Source organism: Hypomesus transpacificus, unplaced genomic scaffold (genome assembly GCF_021917145.1).
Source record: "Hypomesus transpacificus isolate Combined female unplaced genomic scaffold, fHypTra1 scaffold_27, whole genome shotgun sequence".
NCBI lineage: Eukaryota > Metazoa > Chordata > Actinopteri > Osmeriformes > Osmeridae > Hypomesus > Hypomesus transpacificus.
Window position 1 is genome coordinate 1,115,055 of NW_025813796.1, and position 22,505 is coordinate 1,137,559.

Genomic DNA, 22,505 nt, shown 5'->3' on the forward strand with positions numbered 1-22,505 from the left:
TGAACCCAAGAGGGGGGGGGGGGGCTCACCCTTTTGGACACCTTTACATCACACCTTCACGACTCCTTCAAATTCATCACATAAAGCTGAGAAAGTTGTCACATAAGGAAAATACACAATGCAATAGGCATGTGTGACAGTTATGCAGGGAGTGCATGCTTTCGGCACAAATCTCCCAAGAACGCATTTTACAACCAGTGGGAGACAGTGTGACAACACTGCCCTCCTGTGGCCACACAGTGTTAAGTCTTGGAGAAAACACTTGACGTTTAGCCAAGCAATGGTTATGTTGTTTTTTTTATTATCAATTCGACAAGTTCTTAAGATTTAAGACATACAATAAGAGGTGTATATACATAGCCCATGTACATCTCATTGCTGTGTCATCGTGACAGATAACCTCCAATCCATGTACACTTTAGTATTTACATAGTCATTTTCCTTAATTAAAAAATGAACATGTTTACACAATAGGCACATTTGTATATACTCTGATAAAGATGCTGGCTACATATGTTTAATGAAAATACACAGCAGATATGGAGAAATAACAAATTGTCTAATGTATTGTTTTGTTATAAATCTCATGAACACAACTCAACTGAAATTGCTGTGTTTTGCTAACAAAACATGGAATGATCAAGTTAGACAAAAACAAATATTTCATATTGAGAATGTGAATTTGTGTATACAGAGGCAAGGGTCTGATTTGTCATCTACAGATATTTTTTAACTGTTTCAAAAAATAGCTGTCTGGAGATATGTGATCATTTCAAGATACTTTTTCATATATATACATAGATATATCTATCTATATATATCTATATATATATATATAGATTTATACTGTATATTCAATACATAACAATGCAATAGTCTTCAATTCATTATACTACTATACATAATTAATTTCACTCTTACAGGCTGGGTAAAACTATAACACAGACAATTCAATAGTCACTGTGAAAGCAGCTGTTAACCTCTGTGTGACATCAGTTTAGAGATTCTTGGTCGGAACACTTCACTACCAATTTAGAAGCGTAGGTTCCAAACCGAGGGGCCCTTTGGTTCTCACTTCTCTTTCCTCGTTTCCCTTGCTTAATAAACTCTGGCTTCAAACCCTCCTCGCAGAACAAGGAAGTGACTCGCTCACAATCAGGTAAGACCAGAAGCACTCAAATGTCTTCCTCCTCCAAAATCCTGGTACTGACGACAGGTTCAATCTGCGCCATTTCAGAGACGGGACCCAAACGGAGGAGTCGAAGATGAAGGTACATATCTGACCGTCTACCCCTCGGGGCATATTGTCGGGGGTTAAAACAATTATAGGATTTACAGACAGATACAGAACACTATGAGCTCTAGCGTCTAGGGACTTTTAGAATCGAGTAGGTACGTGTGGACAGCTATTCATGCGTTTGAGCAGTCAAACAGAAATCACTTCAGGAAAACACTCAACATTGATTATGGAGCCCTCGACCCAAGTGAAGAGAGCGTGACTCATCCCTCAGCTAAGGAACAGCATGGTCAGATTATGGAACACGACATTGGTCTCAAAACCCTAACCTGTAGGGAAACAGGACTAACCCTCATCTATGTACATATAAAACATGAACTATCCACATTTTCAACACTTGCAGTCTCACAGGAAAAGAGGGTTATGTACAAAATGGGCCACTCTCAAAATGTGCCACGCTCACAATGTACCACTCTGAACTGATGTATCTGCTCTATCTTACAGCATTTAATACATTTTCAAGCAGTGGGTTTATTTGACACAGGCGGAAAATACATTTGCATGGTGAAGGATGGTGGTACCAAATTTAAATCAGACTTCAAAATGAAACATTTCAAAGCTGAGGTAGCTATCGTAAAAACAGGGGACATATTTTGTAATGAACGGTGATTGAAAGTCAAGGGTCACGCTAAACAAGCAAATCTCATTTTGAAAATCAACCCATTACATGTCCCTAGGGTATAAAGAGAATACAAAATCCTCCCCAAAAATTACAAAAAGAATATCATTAAAAACATCTTCCTTTCCATCGAATTAAATACAACCCTATTAACAGAGTAGCCATGACATTGCAGTCATATGCGGCAGAATGTTTAACACTCTGCTCTATACAGTATGGATCAACTGAAAATAAAGACGTCATAAATACATTTCTTATAATATACGTCAATGTACATCCCCTCAACTAACAATCAGCATCAACACATCTAAGCCTGCTTCACACAGAACCTTTATGGGATGCAGTAATGAGGGCCACACATTCACTTCAACCTATCCACAACCTCACCTAAAACATCATATATGTTGGCATATACATCTGGTTCAACAGCCCAACCCTGGTCCTCTAAATCTCTGGTGACCAATAAGAGTACTTTGGAACATCCTCTTTCTACATGGTAACTCAACCTCCACTAAATTCCCCAGTGACCTAAAAGACATGATATGATATTTGCTATCACATGAGTTGTAAGGCATGTCAACTTAAGCTTCTTTGTTATTTATTGAAATATCAGACTCATAATCCTATGGCTATTAACTTTGACAGATTACCTCTATGAACACTTCCTAAATAATGATGTTGTTGAATACTACTGGCACAGTTGTCTCTGGACATCTTATGTAGTTCAAGCCAATTCCCATGAAACACTTAAGGTACCTTCATTAGGTTAAATGCTAATCAGATTTTTTTTTTAAATGTGTACAACAGTGTGTCGTACACCAACCTTTCCCACCTTGCTTCCAATATCTGTTTGCCATAATACCACTTTCCTTAACATCAAAGAGCAGCTTTCCTCCACTATTCTAGAACATAACGTCTTATATTGCAAACATTCCAGTAAGATAACAACCCCCTTATATGACAACATCATGAACAAACCGCATAAATTAAATCGTCCTAAAATAAATACTAGCCAGTGTAGATAGGGTCTAAGAAAAAAGGGTCTGGGTATGGTTGTGCATCAGTGCAGAGAAGCACGCAATACTGAGGTTAGGGCTCTTCCCCTCCTCCTTTCCCCCTTCTGAGGGGAGACCTGGGGGGGGGGGGGGGGGCACTGGATGGAAGAAGGGGGGAGGGTTGCCATAGCGAGGTGTGATATGGACGGGAGACATCCGCCCCTTCTGCCTCTCCCTCGGTCGGTCACACAATGCTGTCCTGCAGCAGGGGCTCAAAGTCCTCGTCGCTGGTGGGCGCTGGGGTGTCCTCTTCGCTTCCCGGCAGGGGCGTGTTGATGTGGACGCCCGCCAGGGCCGACATGTCCTTGCCCTCGAGGCAGGCCTGCTCGTCTGGCGGTGCCGGGTGCTCGGGGATGAACAGGGCGACCATGAACGCCACGATCACTGCGCAGGAGCCCAGGAGGAAGGGAGGGCCAGGGATGATCGCCCTCTGCAGGGGGAAGGGGGGGAGACAACAAGGAGTCAGGGATGAAGGGGGGGTCAGATGGCTGAGCGATAAGGGAGACGGGCTATTAATCAGAAGGTTGCCGGTTCGATTCCTGGCCGTGCAAAATGTTGTTGTGTCCTTGGGAAAGGCACTTCACCCTACTTGCCTCAGGGGAATGTACCTGTACTTCCTGTAAGTCGCTCTGGATAAGAGCGTCTGCTAAATGACTAAATGTAAATGTAAAATGTAAATGAAGAGGAAAAAAAGGAGGATTCCTGGGTCATACAGACAGCTAGGGTTGCCAACTTCCTTAACCCCAAATGAGAGACACTTTCTTCCAGGTGACCGACAATAATGGAAATCTCTTCATCAGCCATACCGTAAATCTACTCATTTCAGTGTCCTTTTGGCAAACCTCTACTGCACTTGCTTGGCGTTTGCGTGAGTTTGGGCGCGTGTACAGTAGCCTATTATTGGCCGGCGAGGCTGTGATTGGAATACGGGACTGGAGCTGTCCCTGACGGGACCAATTAAAATCACCCGGACAATTCGGGACGGTTGGCCACCCTACAGACAGCTGCTAGCCTAGCATCGCTAGACCAACCACGTGTTAGCAGATTCAGATACAGCATACGAAAATGGTTCCAATTTCAAATATGGCAAATATGGCAAAAGTCCAAAGCGTGATCTGAGGGAGATTGACTCAATTAATTTGATGTGGGTGGTATCTCATGGCAACGAGACAACCTGGGTGTGGACTAACACGGTGACGTACCTTTGTGGGAGGGTGGAGGGGTATGGGGTCAATGGCATACTCCCCGGGTATGGGGTCTATACCACTCAGCTCCACGTTGAACATAAAGAAGATTAACCCGTACAGAGCTGGGCCGAGTCCATTACAGAGGCCTCGTATGCCAGTGATCATGCCCTGGACCACACCTGTGGAGAAACATTGAACCTCCATGAGACCCTGTTTGTGTTCAGCCTGTCATCAGGGAAAATTCCAGTAACAGAATCGCAGGACAGCTCTGCTGCAGAGGAAATAGGAGCGAAGTTAAAATATCTAGGGGGGGAGAAGGGCATATTGATTAGGACAGTGGAGGGGGGGGGGGGGGGGGGTGAGAGGTGGGGGGGGGCGGAGGAGAACAAGACAAATGGGATAGATGACACGGGAGAGAGGGGAAGGTCTTACCCTGCTTGTCTGGGTCTGCGCAGCGAGACACCAGGGCGCTCACAGCCGGGAAGGTGATACTGGACATGGCTGCCACGGCGCCCGCAGCCCACATCATCCTGAGCATCGGAGACACATAGGAGACACCATCAGCTCGGCTCGGATGTCTTTCAACCCCAGTCTGGTCTTCCCCAGCATGCATAGATACCCATTATTGATAGCCGGGCGCCTACTCTTCTCTACGTGGGTTTGGAGCGTGTCTTATGTTCATTTGAAGGTCTTGTCTATAATGCCCAACACTTTTCTATTACAATATTTGATGTTCTATTCTGTTCTGTTCTAGTCAGGTTGTGTCAGGTCGGGTCAATTCTAAACTTTCTTGGAATGCTTGGACAGTGGAGTGGTTTTTGAAGGTTCCTCACCAGGGTTCTGAGCCGAAGCCGTACCAGGCCAACTGGAGGATTTGGAAGCCCAGACCCAACAGGACTGTGTTCTTGTTGCCAATGGTCCTCATCAACAGCGTGAGGAACAGAGTCTGTCATGGGGGGCACAACCATTCTGGTGAATCTGTTGCAAACTCACATTGGTTTGTTTGTTATTTTGAGACATGACACTAGGTTTGCTATGCAACTGTACTGGGGCATCATTTTGTAGTATTATCATATCTGAGCAAATTTGAATCATACCTAATCTAAGGTAAACACAGATCAGAAAAGCTGGATTTAAGTTGACTGCTTGAGTGGGTTTATTAAAAGGTCACATACCTGTGCTACAATGGACAAGATCCCTACCACTCCGATGAACACTGCAATGGTTGTGGATGAAAAGTTAATGACCTGTGGAAGGAAGGGAGGGAGGGAGGGAGGGAGGGAGGGGGAGGGAGGGAGGGAGGGAGGGAGGGAGGGAGGGAGGGAGGGAGGGAGGGAGGGAGGGAGGGAGGGAGGGAGGGAGGGAGGGAGGGAGAGAGAGAGAGAGAGAGAGAGAGAGAGAGAGAGAGAGAGAGAGAGAGAGAGAGAAAGAAAGAAAGAAAGCAGCTTAACTCTCAGTTCTGCTCCAAGGGTGCTGTTCACATTATGATGCCACTATGCTAAATTACTACCAGATAACGGTGAGATAATCGAGTGTTCTGAATAAGTACGTCAAGAACACAGTCTATTAGATTTTTAGATAGCTCTATAATTACACACACTTTATGAACAATGTAGTTCACTTGGCCAAGCACGGTGCTTTTGTGGTTTTTATTGCAAATGAAAATGTACAAAGATACATTGAATAATATATTCGTTTTTTTATTTGTTATGAATAAAATGAACCATTATATGGGTATAAAGTATAGTAACTATGCACTGCATGTAGGGCTGGGCAATATGGGTAAAAAATTATCACGATAGATATTTATATTTCCATTCGATAACGATAATTAAGACGATAAACCACAGATCCGTAGTAGTAGCAAAATAAGTCTCTTCCTCAACTTTTTCCCTACACTCGGCATAAAGTTTAGGCAGAGCAGTGTGAGAGAAATGTTTGCAGCCAGGGAGCACGTACCTGGGGTCAAGTAACTTAAGCTTTTCAAAAAGCTTTTATCAATACCTTGTCGCAAACTCACACTTTCTGCATGTTCCAACAAGTGATTTTGCTTCAGGTGGTAAAAAAGGTTTGTCGTATTACCAGACTTGGTAGCCACCTGTTTGTTTACTACACAATTTGCAGTGAACATTGCTCTGCTCTTTATCTGATTTCAAAAAGCTAAACCACTTCCAAATCAATGAAGAAGATGAACCCTTTTTATCAATAATTTCTTCATCGGAAGTTGTTCCCTCGCCATTGCTATCGCTGCCACTGTTTGCGGCAATAAGTTTAATTTTCCGCGATTAACATTAGCTACTCAACTTGAGGTGCTCAGTCAGTATATTTTTGCGAGCATATGTAGGCTACCATTTCTCTGCAACTTCCTGCTGCATCACAGAAATTAAATGGACTGCTGTTCCTTATTATTCTCTATTGACATTATCGATATTATTGAAAATGGATTTATGTTACGATATTTTTATTGAGGGAAGTCATTACTTTGATAAATCGATTAAAAAATGTATTGCCCAGCCCTAACTTCATGTATAGGTAACAAGAGCATGAGTGTGAATGTCACATTCAAATCAAGTATCCAGTCCATATCTGACAAACGAAAGAGGAAGGAGCATGCATTTACCTGTCTCAGGTAGAGGAAGAAGCTGGAATACTGGCCAGCCTCCGGTAAGTAAGACAGGAACACTGTTATACAGATGAGAAGGATGGTTGAATCCTTCCCGACCTTTCTTAGAGACTGCAGGACAAGGAAGAGTCACCGTTTAAGCATGATTCCATCACAAATGACAACAGCAACCTAACAATGAAGTTATTCTATAATAAGGAAACTCACAGAGAAGGGGTCGGCCTGTTCCCAGGATATGGGAGCTCCCCAGGTGTTGAGTCTCATTTTTTCCGGCAGGGACTCGGGCACGGCTAGCAGGATGAAGCAGATGTCCGCCAGGGCTACCAGAGTGGCCACCAGCACCACCAGGTTGTCACCGTAGCATGCCGACAGGTAGGCTCCGATAGCTGGGCTGGTAACCAGGCTGGCGGCAAATGTGGCTGATACCTGGGGGGGGGGGGGGGGTAACCACACAGAAGGAAGTAAGGGGGGTTCAAACATGACATCTTTCCAGCCCAGTGGTAGTACAACTTTAACCACTGGCACCACTTAACCATTGGTGAAAATGAAGTCAATAAGAGCTGTCAGCTGAATCAAGGGGGAGGTTTGATAACACTCCTATAGAATTACTGAACTGAATCCCACGGTCCTTTTCAGAAGAACCTGTCATCTAACCCTCCAACCAACACAAGGATCACACGAGGATCAATGGACACGTGGTGCAGCGTGACAATGTTTACCAGTCCGTATGCCGTGCTCCTCTCATGCTCCTCTGTCACGTCAGCGACATAAGCGAAGATGACCGAGAAGGTGACGGAGAATGTCCCGGACATGGAAATCATAGCAAAGTACCACCTAAGGACAGAAGATAGTGTCTGTTAGCTGAATCGGGAACATTCTCAATACATTCAGAGCCTTTGGAGCCTTCTGTTTGATTTCAACACCGAACTGATGTAATTGTCATGGGGGTCAGATGGCTGAGCGGTTAGGCAATCGGGCTATTAATCAGAAGGTTGCCGGTTCGATTCCCGGCCATGCAAAATGACGTTGTGTCCTTGGGCAAGGCACTTCACCCCAATTGCCTCGGGGGAATGTCCCTGTACTTACTGTAAGTCGCTCTGGGTAAGAGCGTCTGCTAAATGACTAAATGTAAATGTAATTCTATGAAGTCCCAGGGTATTCCAGAGCAAAATGGTAACATTTTACTAGATGTATGAAATAATGACTCTTGAGGTAATTGATGACTATTTTTGTTTATCTGACAGCCAAGATGCAGTCTTACCATGGACTAAGGCGCATGAGGGGGATGGGAGCGCAGGTGAAGAACACAGTGACCAATAGGAAGGAGCGCCTCCCCCACACATCTGACAAGGCACCAATCAGAGGGGCGCTCATGAAGGAGAGAAGACCCTGGAGAGAAGACATGGAGTCAAGGTTTATCATCTCATTTGCACCAGGCATCCTAATGACGAAGTCCATTGATTCCAATGGGTAAGGAGTGCTAATGGAAATATTTTTAAAATAAATTGCATTCAGAAACGTTCTTTTGGTGACGACAGAAATGCCAGGTGTCTTACCTTCACCCCTTGAATCAAGCCATTCATCAGAAATGTGTGTTGTGGAAAGGTTTCATGTAAAACCTACAGAAAATGAAAAAAACAATAACATGCTTATAACAGGGCAGTTCCACACATGAGAGCTTTATTTAATAAGCCAGTTACTAAAAGAACATGCCCCAAAAACACAAGTCATGTTTTACAAAGTCATTTGAAATAGTGACCAAAGACCAGCGAGAGAGAGAGAGAGAGAGAGAGAGAGAGAGAGAGAGAGAGAGAGAGAGAGAGAGAGAGAGAGGGAGAGAGAGAGAGAGAGAGAGAGAGAGAGAGAGAGAGAGAGAGAGAGAGAGAGAGAGAGAGAGAAAAGAGGATGCAAACAGGTCAGTCTAATCCAGCAGGCTTCTCTGATAGATAGATAAATGGACAGATGAACCATATGAGCCAATCAGGTAATTGACAGATAGACGGGAAACTGGACAGAAAGACTAAGCAAACAACCTGACAAATTGACATTCAGGACAGATAAACAACTAAGCCAACAAGATAGCAAGACACATATAGGGCAAATTAGCTAGGACAAAAAGGAGGTTAGGCATGCCACAAATAGACAGATCACATTATGACTTACTGTTAGCATAGGTGTGGTGAGGAGACCCCAGGCGAAGAATTCCAGGAAGATGACCACCACAGCATGGTATACACTGGCACTACCAATGCCTTGCTGCGGCTGGGATACAGGGCAAAGAAAAGGAGCCATGTCACTTGCTGTCTGTCTTAAGTCAAAACACACAACCAACTGGGCAATGAAAACACCCAATGGTCTTAAAGTGATAAAGCTGTGATACATTCAAGCTATTCTAAAACAATCCACAAACACCATACGCCTGCATGATTTCAAATTAACACATATATAAACAAACAGATGAAGATATGATCTCAATCATTAATCATGAGAGAAATCAATAAGGCTATCTTTAGAATCTGCCGTTTGTGATAGGCAACAGTGTCTGGGCTCCTGAGGCATCTCCGAACTGAGACAGACGTCTGTGGCATTTGGAGGGCAGAGATACGCACAATCCTCGGCTGAGCCACAGCGGGATCTAAGATGCAATTTGGGGGATATATTATGTAATAATATGGATATAACTCCTTTGCCTTGCAGTCCTGTGCGTGTGTGTCTGCCTGTGAAAGTAGGCATGCAGCATCTAGTTGGCAACGTCTTCATTGACAAATGGAACTTTCGGCTGAAATCCCGGTTTACTTGTCATCCATCTTAGACATCCATTGATAGCACTCGAGGTTTTGATGTCGTTTTGGTTCTCCCACATATGAGACCCAATCTCCGGGCAGCATCAAAGTGATGGTTAACCTAACTTTCATCTCATTTTGTCGGCCTGTCAGAGGCGTGCAATGAGCAAGCACTGAGTCATCACTCAGCTAGCATCTTTTATCCGTTTAAATCGACAGAAAATAAATGGTCAAAACAACAAAAATGAAGTAACATTTTGTTTTATGTAGGTTTTCTATGTTTATATGCATGGTAGTTAGGCTATTCTGTATGAATAAATACATTAAACACTAATTTAGCGGCAGCTGTAAAGATGTTATGTAATAACATGATGGCAACCGCGTAACAATATTACATAGGCTTCATTAAGCTCTCGCTCTGCCATAGGCCCTCTGCAAGGCGCAGAGATCCATCAGTCTGGCTGATAAAAACAAGGCCTATGACCCACAGTCATTCATCATTCAATTTATGATGGGAGAAATGACCGTTCCGGTGCGGCTTGGCAATAGGCCGAAATTCACAGCAGATCACATTTTCCAGAGGGCATATCAAGTGTTTCAGTAACAGACTACCATCGCGGACGGCATCCAAAGTTGCTAATTTCGACAACGTTTATAATTTAATGTTGTTTGGATTGCACACTGCACATAACATTGTCGGATTGTATTCACATACCGTGTATCCATCTTTCATTATAATTTTCTTGACCAGCACTACACGGCTGGTACCCCGATGCTGATCTTTCTCTCCTGGAGCCATCTCCTCACATTTTGCCGGAGTTACATAAAATCCATGCTGCGTAGGGATCTTCGGTACCGCCGCTTCTTCCAGGATGCTTTCTTAATTAGCCCTCTGCGGCTAACGCGTATAAAAAGAAGCTGTTTATCCCAATAGTCCAAATGAATTGACAACTCTGATAAATACTGTGCAAAATGGTTACCGCACACGTCAACCCTCCTTTCAATACAACTGTAGGCTACCTAGGACAGCGCAATCCAGCGATTGAAGATCAGTTAGAGGTTTAAGACCGACCACGATTCAGTGCGTCGTTTTGTGGCATCATTGTACGCGTTGCAAGAGGACGGCGTTAAAGCTGTTCTGGGATCAGATCCTTCTCTAAACACCGCTTCATCCCTAGGCGGAAACCACGTGTCTGTTGAGATTACTCTCAGAATCTGAATAAAACATTATGTTCGGTTTAGAATTCAGATGTACAGATCATTTTAACGTAGTTTGGTCTGATTCAATCATGTTCAGAATGCCATTGATCTTTCCGATTATTTCGTTTCGTCAGTAAACTATATACTTTAATTTAAGGCATGGAGAAAACAGCCTATCCTACTGGAATTTTGTGAATAGTCCTATATCAAACCGCTTTGAAACAAATAATGCTGCAACAGCTAATAACTGTTGACAAGATAACCAATAATAATATCTGATTGTCTGACATTGCCTTGCTTTGTCTGGGTAGCCCTTACATGGGATAGGCAGAGGAATAATGGAACAGAGGAAGCTGTTGTTTTGTAAACACAGAGTATTTGAAAAATATTTTTAAATACTCCTCTGCCGCATACAGCTCATGGATAAATGGATCAGGCAAATTGAAAACATTCGTGCTTTAGTTGGTTCATCATGGTGTGTGTTTGGCCATTGCTAGGCAACATGAGTGTTCAGTTTACCAGCATAGCAAAGTAAGTGCACTTGTAAGCAGACCCACTGCTTAGCTAGCAAACTCTATTCATCTGGGGGTATACCTCATTCACAAAAATAGAGCTTAGCTCCACAGGACAACCACAGGTATCGCAACATAAACCTGGTATAATCCTAATTTCTTTCAGCTTCACAGACACCAGCATGGCCCTAGCCAGTGGACACTGGGTTGACAAGGAAGTAAGAGGTGAAGCGCCAAGTCCCAGGTAAGTGTGTGTGTGTGTGTGTGTTCACATAAAGACTATGATGAATTAATCACCTCTGGGTTATATCAGGGCAGACAAAACGTGCGTCATTGTGCTTAAACAATATCATTTATTCGCAGACATGGTCATGCATTAGCTCTGGCTGGAAATATAGCTTTCCTCTTTGGTGGAGTGTCCTGTAGGACCCTGAAGGTACAAAACATCTTGATGGATCGTTATGTTGCAAATATCCCACAGTATTCGTAAGATGTCCTTATAACTCTAACTAAGTCTGCCTTTGATCATTCCACTTAAGGAGGACGAGACGATATATCTGAATGATTTCTACATGATCACCGGTATGTTCATAGATATCCCTGTTGGCTATTGCTATTTCCATGAATCCCACAAAAAGCAGGAGTCATTCATGTTTGGAACCGATGTGTTTGTAGTTTCGCCCACCCATGTCTTATGGGAGCTCATGCCTCAGAATGGAACTGTACCGTCTGCAAGACAAGGACATACACTTTGGTGATACATTATTTTTAACAAATGTTTTCTTCTTCCTCCTCTGAGCAATTCACTGAACACTGACTGATGTTATACTGATGAGCACGTCTATACTCTTATATTTCTTGAGACAGCGTGGTTAAAGGCAAGCTCTACCTGTTTGGAGGAGTGTCCAGTTCCCTGGCTGAGGAATGTCTCCAAGGGGTATACTGTTTTGACATAAGTAAGATAACAGGGCACTGGGAAGTCACCTCTGACATATCTACGATTACAGCCTTGGCAACGCAGCCTTGGAAGTCACACGCTGTATCTCCCTTTCAGTCTCTTTGACGTGGGAGTGCCTTACCACCAAGGGCATGTCACTCAGAGCTACGCACAACAGCTCGGCTGCCGTGGGAGACGGCGTCTATGTGTTCGGTGGTCTCCTGCATGGAGTTCCCTCTGATGACCTCATGCTGTTCAACACAGGTCAGCGTGAAGCCGCATGTACAATACACTGACAGGGCTTCCCCTTTTATAGAGGGGGAGTGTGGTCGTCACTCTCAGTACCCTCTGTTTCAGTTTCACTGAGTTGGACCCCTGTTAAGACCACAGGAAATCTGCCATCTGCAAGGTATTTTACCCTATGCCCTGTTATTTCATTTATTTAAAGTTCTTAAAGCAGCCCCTTTACTATACTTCAATGTTTGTTTGTGTTTTAACTCACCTGCACCCCCACATAGAAAATGTTATGAAAATATATTACTCTTATTATGATATGTTGTGTGCATGCTTCTGCATGCACAATTGCTGCAACTATCTGAAAATACGAAGTAAATATGATTTTGAATGACCATTGTGAAGGTGAACCATTGAGCATTGGGCTGTGGACTTATTGCTGTTGGCTTCATTTTGCTCAAAGAAGTCATGCTGTTACTGTTGTTAACCTATTGTAGAAGATCTTTTAGAAGGTTGCTATGGAATGTTGGCATATAGACCAGTACTAATTCACTAACAGGCAGCCTCACCAAAATATATCTGAATGCCATCTGTCTTCCATTGAAGCTCTACAGTTTTGGCAGTGTAGAGTAATTGGTATGCCAAAAGTACCAGTACAATAATGGCAGACTCACCCATATCCTGATCCAAATTCACACAACCCTCCTAACAGCATAGAACAGGCTATAGACAGAACAAGTTCCAAGAACAAGTTTCCCTCAGGAACACTGATGGTGTTTGTACAGTTCTTTTGCAGTGGTTTCCACAGATAACGGTTGGCCTTTTCCTTGAAGTTCAGCTTGTTTGATGTTTGTTTCCACAGAAACCCTTACAAACATAAAATCCCATGGTTCTCATATTTTCTCCTTGTACGTAGGTACAACCACACATTAGCTGTAGTCAGTGAGCAAGTATTTATGTTCGGTGGCTGCGCTGAGGACGGCTGCTACTACAAAGATGTCCATGTTCTGAACACAGGTACAATTCTACAGATTCATTTAGAATGAACACGTTTCTGTTCCTTTAGTTTCTAATTTAGTACTCCTTTTCAATTGGATAGGAACATTTCATTTGTCTCAACCAACTATTGAATTATCAATGAAACTTAACACCATTGTGACATAATTGAATGCAAGGCAGAGATACTCTGTTTGATTAGAAGGCTCTGTAATTCTAACGTCATTGTTATATAACAACCCCTTTGTGTCATCGCTAAGAAGCCATCGTGATGTCATTGTGTAATTCTAAACACAGTGTGTCATGTTCATGAATTATTGATGTCACAGTAATGGTGTCATAATGACTTTTTCAACTTCTCTTCAACCAGAGAGTCTTGTGTGGCAGAAGTGGGATGTGAAAGGAGAATCACCCGTGATCTGTGGAGGGCAAACCCTTGTAGCACATCATGACAAGGTAGCAGATATTTACATGTACTGCTTCACTGCCACCACCACCACCCCCCCCCCCCCTCAAACACACACACAATTCTACTATAAAGTACTCCAAAGAACATGCAAGTGTTGTGGAATATTAAAAAGAAGAAAAACACACGATTGAAACATCAATATAATTGTTGTATTTTTATTTCTGCTCCCTTCATACCAACCTCACCTTTCCTTCACATGAATCTCACTCGATTCAGGACATATATTTGTTTGGAGGCAAAGTGCCTAGTCAGGATGGACCGCACACCTCGACAAACGAGATACTTAAGTTAAGCATTGGTAAGTAATAACTACCTAGCCCATTCATTGTAGCAGAGAACAAAATATGTCAAATAGGCGCCCTCAGGTGGCAAAACCTTTAAAGCCACTTTACTCGTGATTCCTCGCTCGTATCTTATTTGTGTTTACGTCAAACAATGCTAATCAGTAAGCACCTTAATAGCCTCTCTGTCTCCCATAGGAAAGATGAAATGGAAGGTGCCTCTCTATGTGGGGATCCCACCAGCTAGACGTCATGGTCATACAGCCTTCATCCTCCACAGCCATGTGTGTGTGTATGGTGTGTGTGTGTGTGTGGTGTGTGTGTGTGTGGTGTGTGTGTGTGTCTGGAAATGACCGTGTGGGCATCTATCAAATAGATTGACTTAAATTTTTTTTATAGAATATTTCAATTTCGCATTATCTTCCAGTGCTTTTTCATATCTGTGTCTCTGTCTGTAGATGTATATATTTGGGGGCAAAAATGAAGAACAGGAATTCAATGACTTGAAAGTGATGAAACTGATTAATCCATCAGAAAGGCAGCCAGGTAACAGCTTGTTTCAGCACGTTTATAGTTTATTCTTTCACATTATTAATTGTATTCAACCTGTTCTATTTCCTCTGGGAATGAAATGCAATTTAGTTTCACCTCTTTGTCTAGTCATGAAAGATATTCTATCAGAGTTTGGGCTTCAGGGAGTCAGCCATGGGTAAGTGCTTTCATTTTCAATGATTAATGTCCCAATGTCAAAACTGAATAATAGATCTAGAATAGATTAATAATAGATGAAGAATTGTATCTTTATAGGTGCCATTTTGCAGCTCAGGCAACTTGTTACAATTGAAACATGGTACATTCAAACAATTCCAATCAAGTTTCAGTTTTCACATGATGTTCCTTTATCCGTCACCAGCTTTGCACCTACGAAAGTCCCAAATGTAAAGTATGAGTTGAGTGAGTCTCCGCTTTCGGTGAGAAAGTACACAGCTGTATCTGCACAGGTGGGTTCCCAGTGAAGCATTTCAGTTTCCACCCATGTCTTATTTTCGTTCTGGGCCCCATGCCACTAAGAGTATTACCTAAGCTATGCCTTGGAGGTATGTTTTCATGGTCTTTTAATGGTTTTCACAAATGGACAAATTTAGTTGGACTATTATTGGTTGTTCAGGTGACATCCGACCGAGGCCTCAGTAGCGTTCGGGACGAGGCTATGGACATGATACACAGAGCTTTCTCCATGCTGGACCAGGAGTTCCAGAAACTTGATAGGTATCATTATTTCACAAACGCCTCTCCATTTTGAGTCATGATGAAGTCAAGCCTTTTCCTTATCCTCCACATTGGTTAACTGATTGACTGACTCATTATCATAGAGAGAAGTTAGATCTGGCTGAAGCTGTAGCTGCTATTCAGCTTGAGAGAGAGGCACAGCAAGCTCACCAACAACAACAGGAGCAGGTTTGTGCGGTCAGACTCTTAAGTGAACTCACATCACTCCATCAAATCTGTCTGCCCATCTGTTGTTTTCCTTTCTTTATAGTACCCTTCTGGGGCGAGTCATTTCTTTTAAATCCTTACTCTCTGAAAGCAGTTATCGACTGTGGTTTCACTGTGTAGCAACTACAGGAAATGCTTCAGAGACACAGGGACCAGAATGAAGCCTGGTTACGAGCACGGGCTGAAGAGAATGACAAGGAGAGGAAGGAGCTCTGTAAACTGAGGGTGTGTAATAACACACCCACATCAAAACAAACGCAAAACATAAAAGAAGACTCTAATTATACCCTAGAATTGTCAAAAGCGTGCAGAGACTTATCCAATTACTGCAGATTCCCTGCTGGTAGATGAAACCACTAACAAAGATGAACAGGATATAGTCATCCTATCACTGTTCCCTAAAATGTAATGTGAGATAACATTGAGGATATTTAGTATGTGACATACAGTATGTGCAACTCCATTTATATACCTATAGTGCTTTTGTCCTGTAGAGCAAGCAACAGTCATGTGCCATGACCCCATGTATTTGTCTTTTTCCAAGGAGGAGGTTGTCCATGAACAGGAGCGACTTAAAGATGAACACAGTAACATTCAAAAACGCAGTGAGCACCTTCTGTCTATCATGCAGCAGTTCAAAGGCATGTAAAGCACCGTTTCCATGACAACCAATATAGGACATGGACTGGATTTGGGCGTGTGACGTACCGAAGGATGTAGCTGTGAAGGGTCAACACAAAATCTCTCAGTTATGAAAAATTGATGTGACATTAATCTGTTTGTCCACTTGTGTCTTTGAATAGTTGCACCAAGCTAAGATGCAATTTGGTTGTCTTTAGCAAGAGGGTCAGATTTTGGGACATGTGTGTCATCATTGACTAAAATAGTAGGCTAAACTGACATAAAATAATGTCAGTAATATTCTTGAGGTGTTATAGGGCGACTTGCCTAACGAACAATGAACTTAAGTTGGTGATTTAATAAATAATATATAATTTTGGTTGTGCCTTGAGTCTCACATACCTCATTGTAACTTTTTAAAACAGTATTTCTAGCTCATTGTTTTACGTGTTTTAGGAAGTAACAATGTAGCAGATTCGCATGGCCCCAACATAAGCAGTTAATAAATCAATGTCAGAACCAAAAGGCTTTATTCCACTTGCAGAAGTTCTCACACTACTCTGTCGCAGTGATGTATGCGCAAGCGCAAGGTTGTCTGTTCTAGTTTGCTCACTATTTTGTAGTATCCTTGCATTCCTTTTGCTGGTTGATTCTCCTGTCTTTATCACTATTTGGCAATAAAAAAGGGGAGGTGTCTGGGTTGAACGGTGTTGCTACTAGCAAAGAAACGGAGGCTGACTGCCTGAGGGTACTGTAACGGAAAAACCTAAAGGAGAAGCAAAGTATTCTTTAAACATTTCTATGGTGTTCCATGGAAACGGGTAAGTAATTTACAAATAGAAGTTATACACACACTGTTATTAAACAGTAGCTTACGTTATTACAAAAATGCGTTCAATAGCAGCTAACGTCTATGTGCGCCGACGCTGCTCAAAGTGTGGTAACAGGACTCAGGAGGAGGCTGAGTTGGGGCATTTATGTTTTCATTTGGAAATGTGTTTCTTGTCACTGGAGTACAAACCGTTCTTTGTTCTGCGACCAGCTTTGCCTCTCCTGGTCTGCTGCGGAGAATGGAGAAATGTTGAAGCAACATGGCTGACATTGCAGTGTGCATTAGAACACTGATAGACCATGCGAAATGGCTATCTACTGTACTTATTTCTTATCTGGAACGTTTTGTTTTGCTCTCAGACACTGATACGATTTCCTATGGAGTGAGACAAAAAGTTGTTGAGTACAGTAATGTTCAGTTAGTGTGTGAAAGTCATTGTTTCGCTGACGCTGTCTAACTTAACTATCTAGCTAGCTAGCTAACTTGTTCTAAACTTAGTAGTGACAAAAGATGATTATCAAAACATTTGCATGTGACTCGACTGATCGAGATCGAATGACTTTCTACGTCAGGGGCCACAGTAGGATGAGACATAACATCAGACCAAGTTGCAAGTTCATGATGTTATGTCTCATTAGGACGAAAAGAGCAGTGTGTGTGACAGATTTAACTAAATTAGACTGTTAGTAGTGTTTGCAAGACATTGGAGAACTTAGACAGGGAAACTGAATTTCTTTGCTGCATCTTCTTAGAGCTACAGTAGTGTTTTATTGCTAGTTTGACTCAGTACAGTTGGTGAAATGTTATAATTGGTGTTGTCTGACATTTGCCTAGTCTAGTCCAGTTTTTTGTGCCGACTATAACTACAGAGAATGCCAAGCTTTGAAAGCATTTATTTCCATTTTGGTAAATAAAGTTTATGTTGTCTGTGACCTTGGATCTGAGATTGTTGTCGTAAAACCCCAAAGTTTACTTCCTGTTGCTATGGCAACCAACACCTCTGATTATTTTATTTTAATGTTGGTGTTGCCATTGGCAGTATGTCGTCATTCACACGTTTGGTCAAGGATTGATTTCTTCTCAATTATGCTTTTTTCTAGTATACTATGTACCACCATTTCAAAAACTGCAATATATCTGTACCTCTGAGCAACCAGACAGCATTATTATTAGATTTAGGAATTGATCTACAACTGTCATTTTGAGACGGTAGGCTTCATCAAAAGTCCCACTAGTTTGGGTGCTACAACTGATTCATTTACCATTTGTATATTAATGGAGAAACTTGGGTAGCAGAAATACTGTGTGTAGTTCTGTAGGGCTGAGTTTATGTTGATATAATTTCTGATGGACATCTGTGGCATACATTCAGGAATGACTAGCCTATCGTTTTCATGTTAAGACGACAGTCCTGATAATGGCCTTTTCTCTATATCCCAATCTTTTTTTTGTTTTTCAGGATTTTGGAATCCCTCCAATTGCCCGTTTTCTAAACATTTGATTTCCGTTGACTTAACCCTGGATGACAGAGATCCCCTCTTACACTTTAACCAACTCTAGCATTTTAAGTAATAATGTCTTCCTTACACTCATGTAGTTGCACTCCAGAATTGGTACCATAGGTATTTTCACCCTAGTCTAGCAGCTTAGGCTGCTCCCTTATAACCAGATGAATGAAGACTCCATTTGGAAAGACCAGGCCAGGCCAGAGACCTAGAGCTGATGCAGGTTTGTATTTTGGATATCTTATAATGCACTTTAACTGACAGACATAATACTTATACGTGTGTATAGCACAGGTTTATGGTACCATAAAAGATATGTGTGTCTCTGACTTTTTGTTATTTGATCAAAGGCCACGCTGGTGTTTCTGCAAATATGATGAAGAAGAGAAACTCCCACAAGTAAGCCATAGTGAAAAGACTTTGTAGCACCATTGGGCAATATTACATTCAATGGATAGATTTTGATTGGTTATGAAAAGGTACTGCCCAGTTGGTGTTTGCCTTGGGTAAATAACAGCAGCTCAGCAAGGTAAAGATCAGTGAATAATTTAGTACAGTTGTGTGTCAGTGAAAACCTGATATCGGACACCTGCCCTTTCAGTGTCCTCGCAATGAAAAATGCATATTCCGTTTTTACCGTATCCAAATGTGCCTTGTAGGAAACACAAGAACATGGGCCCTCCCTCCAAGACGGCATCCCAGCCCCGAAGGAACATCGTGGGCTGTCGTATCCAGCACATCTGGAAGGAAGGCAGTAGTGCATCTCCTTCTGTGTGGAAAGGCAGTGTGCTGGACCAGGTCCCTGTCAACCCTTCGCTCTACCTGATCAAGTACGACGGTTTCGACTGCATCTACGGCCTGGAGCTGAACAAGGATGAACGCGTGCAGAACCTGGAAGTCCTACCCGACCCCCATGGTAAGGCCCGTGGTCCTAACACAAAGTCCCGATCTACCACATTTCTAAGGGGCCCATAAAGATGAGCTGATGGGCCAACTGTGAAAACATTTTCCATCAACTACAACTCGGGTCCATCAGAATTGTGACAAACAAATGAAACCTGTAAAACATATAAGCGGACATAACATCTCTAAAGTACGCCAACGGATTGTTCCCAACAACAACGACAACAAAACGAATATGTATTGAGCTAAACCCAACGGTCCGGTGTTGCCGTGGGCCTTGATCAGTTTTTGTTTGTCCTTTTTTATTATTATTTTTCTAGCCAATTCGCGCATCAATGACGTCAACCTGGCCGACACCATGATAGGGAAGGCAGTGGAGCATATGTTTGAGACAGAGGATGGGACCAAAGATGAGTGGAGGGGCATGGTGCTGGCCCGGGCCCCCATCATGACCACCTGGTTCTACATCACCTACGAGAAAGACCCGGTTTTATACATGTATCAGCTGCTTGACGACTACAAAGAAGGAGACCTGAGGATCATGCCAGACTCCAGTGAGTTCTCCTTGTCAGGCCTTGTGTCACAACCCCCCAAATCATAGCTGGCATCTCCCCCTTCCCCCCCCCCCCCCCCCAAGTACAATTAATGTCACTTCTGTTTTTTTTGTAGGTACAAATGTGTCGTTACGAGGCATATCGGAGAGATTGAGGCCGTTAAGACTGTCCCTCATAATCCTTAGGCACTGTATGTCGAAATGTAATGTAGAATTGATTAGTGAGCCTAAATTTGTTATTATTATTATCCTCAGACGATACCCCCCCTGCGGAGCGTGAGCCAGGGGAGGTGGTGGATAGCCTGGTGGGGAAGCAGGTGGAGTACGCCAAGGAGGACGGCTCCAAAAGAACTGGTATGGTGATCCACCAGGTGGAGGCCAAACCCTCGGTGTACTTCATCAAGTTCGACGATGACTTCCACATCTACGTCTATGACCTGGTGAAGACCTCCTAGGGTCTGGGGCCTGCTTGACATGGGGCTCTGGGAGAGGATGGGGAGGGGATGGCGAGAGGGTTTGGGGGGTAGATGCGTGGTTGTCCACCATGCAAAGCAAGACGATTCTGCACCTTGTCCCAGTCCAATTAACTTTTGCCAAAATTCTTGTGGAATGTTTCAATGCAACGTGTTCTTTTTTTTTAAAGCAATTGATGAGATGCGATACATTTCACCGAAAGCCTTGAATTGCTACTAATGTGTGTGGGCACTGTCTCACTGTGCTAAAAGCCAGGTGAATTTGTGACCAACAGGCCAATGTGTTCAAAATGGTCTAGTGCCTGTTATGAAGGGTATAAACTGATATCAGTATCACCATTGTATGGGGATTGGTATAAGAAATGAAGCATAGTATTTGCACTCTGCATATTGCAATTCTTGCCCAAGTTGGCATCAAGGGAGATCCAAACATATATAGTGACACATGCGATCTTGACAGCTTTAACATGCAGAAGAAAGAAAAAATCACTACCACCTCAGCCGATCATTCACACCTATTGTAACTGGCTGTCATTTGTATGGAATGTGGATGATAAATGGCAACATAGGCAGTAAGCAAAGACATTGGCTTGTGTTAACTGTTGAGGGGGGTGATGAGCATTGTTTCAATAGAAATATTGTATTTTCAAGAATTTAGTTACCTGTTTGGATATATACGTACAGTGTATTCACATAACTAAGCATAATGACAATTCACATTTCTATTATAAGCACTAATTTTGAAGAATCATATTTGGGGGGGAAAAGGATTCATGCACTTGTTTTGTCTTGCTCTCTGATGAGCAATGATGAAATCTTATCAACAATCACTTAAAGATGGTTTTGACAGTTATACAACTAAAGTAGTTACTCAAGACAGTCTGGGCAATGTACCTTGCCAAATCCCTCACTTCTATTTATTCGTCCATCTATAAAAAACTAGAGATGGCCTGATGATGGTACTAAGACCTCTTATTATTTATTGTGTACCCATGTTTACAACCTTGTTCTTATCTTTACTTTTGTTGTGCTTATTTAGAAGAAGAAAAAACAATCCGTTTGGACTTTTATGAAATAACCATTTTAAATGGTATTGTAATATTTGTAATCACCATTATTCGCCTTTTACAAATACTAAAATGCAGTATTTAGTGTGCTAAATTCGACAGAAGTGTTAATAACTCTTTGATACAACATTAAAGTAGTGACTGACATGATGTAGCCTTAATTCTTCTGCTGACTCTAGTGGTAAATAAGTATCAACAGTGGGAAAAAAGTGAGTACATTTGTCAGTTTGAGCTCCCAAAACCACAGGAATATATTGTGTTTCTAAGCTCCAATAGCATTGCATGTCTTTGTCCTGTCTTTATTTCAATTGTGGGAAATAAGTGTTGTCAAATTCCAACTTCTACTTTAATTCTAAATAGTTATTGCAAACCCATGTTTCTCAGTGCATGGAATTATGTGTTTACTTGAACTCAATGAGTTTTCTCCTGCCTCACTGTCCTGTCCATAGTTATAATTAAACATGAATGCGCTGCTGCCTTGTCTGTTTAAAAAGTTAGTTAGCTGGGTTTACTAGCAACTGAGACCCCCTTAGGAAAGTAAGTATGGCTCCTGGTAAATAATTTGTCAATCTTTTATGAGTATGTGTAAATTCAATACTGCCAAGCTTAGGTCTTTAAATGACTCCAGGTAGCCCTCCTTACACTCTGTAGACTTCCCAAACTTGGTACATGTTCAAGTGCTCAGAGAAAGCTGGAGAGACTACGCTAGTTTTCACACACTCCTGTAGCAGAATAACAGACTGGATATTTCAGCTGTTGGAAGAATATAAATTCAAGAAACATTCACAAATGTAACTTCCTCTTTTATATTTTCAAGTATTTGTCTTTCATTTTTTAGTTTTCACGTTTTTCTTATCTTTC

General features: G+C 42.3%; 3 protein-coding genes across 3 annotated transcripts; 2 read left to right on the plus strand and 1 right to left on the minus strand.

The window, feature by feature from the left end:
- Nucleotides 1–279: 279 nt before the first annotated feature.
- mfsd14ba (major facilitator superfamily domain containing 14Ba) lies at nucleotides 280–10,579 on the minus strand. Its single transcript, XM_047014998.1, has 12 exons — nucleotides 10,280–10,579; nucleotides 8,945–9,043; nucleotides 8,338–8,400; nucleotides 8,043–8,170; nucleotides 7,501–7,615; nucleotides 6,989–7,207; nucleotides 6,779–6,892; nucleotides 5,334–5,405; nucleotides 4,992–5,104; nucleotides 4,591–4,688; nucleotides 4,174–4,337; nucleotides 280–3,401 (listed from the first exon to the last, which is right to left on the minus strand). The coding sequence occupies exons 1-12, from the start codon at nucleotides 10,361–10,363 to the stop codon at nucleotides 3,156–3,158; spliced, it is 1,515 nt and encodes a 504-aa protein (XP_046870954.1). The 5' UTR covers nucleotides 10,364–10,579; the 3' UTR covers nucleotides 280–3,155.
- A 756-nt stretch (nucleotides 10,580–11,335) lies between these two features.
- zmp:0000001301 (rab9 effector protein with kelch motifs) lies at nucleotides 11,336–15,197 on the plus strand. The gene is made up of 13 exons (XM_047015006.1): nucleotides 11,336–11,520; nucleotides 11,640–11,712; nucleotides 11,816–12,030; nucleotides 12,144–12,232; nucleotides 12,331–12,477; nucleotides 12,571–12,622; nucleotides 13,364–13,464; nucleotides 13,814–13,899; nucleotides 14,129–14,210; nucleotides 14,392–14,448; nucleotides 14,652–14,739; nucleotides 14,854–14,902; nucleotides 15,107–15,197. The coding sequence occupies exons 1-11, from the start codon at nucleotides 11,459–11,461 to the stop codon at nucleotides 14,675–14,677; spliced, it is 990 nt and encodes a 329-aa protein (XP_046870962.1). The 5' UTR covers nucleotides 11,336–11,458; the 3' UTR covers nucleotides 14,678–14,739; nucleotides 14,854–14,902; nucleotides 15,107–15,197.
- Nucleotides 15,198–16,335: 1,138 nt separating this feature from the next.
- On the plus strand, nucleotides 16,336–22,118 carry LOC124463211 (spindlin-1). Its single transcript, XM_047015008.1, has 6 exons — nucleotides 16,336–17,132; nucleotides 18,603–18,871; nucleotides 18,999–19,047; nucleotides 19,308–19,564; nucleotides 19,872–20,105; nucleotides 20,360–22,118. The coding sequence occupies exons 2-6, from the start codon at nucleotides 18,817–18,819 to the stop codon at nucleotides 20,557–20,559; spliced, it is 795 nt and encodes a 264-aa protein (XP_046870964.1). The 5' UTR covers nucleotides 16,336–17,132; nucleotides 18,603–18,816; the 3' UTR covers nucleotides 20,560–22,118.
- Nucleotides 22,119–22,505: the final 387 nt, after the last annotated feature.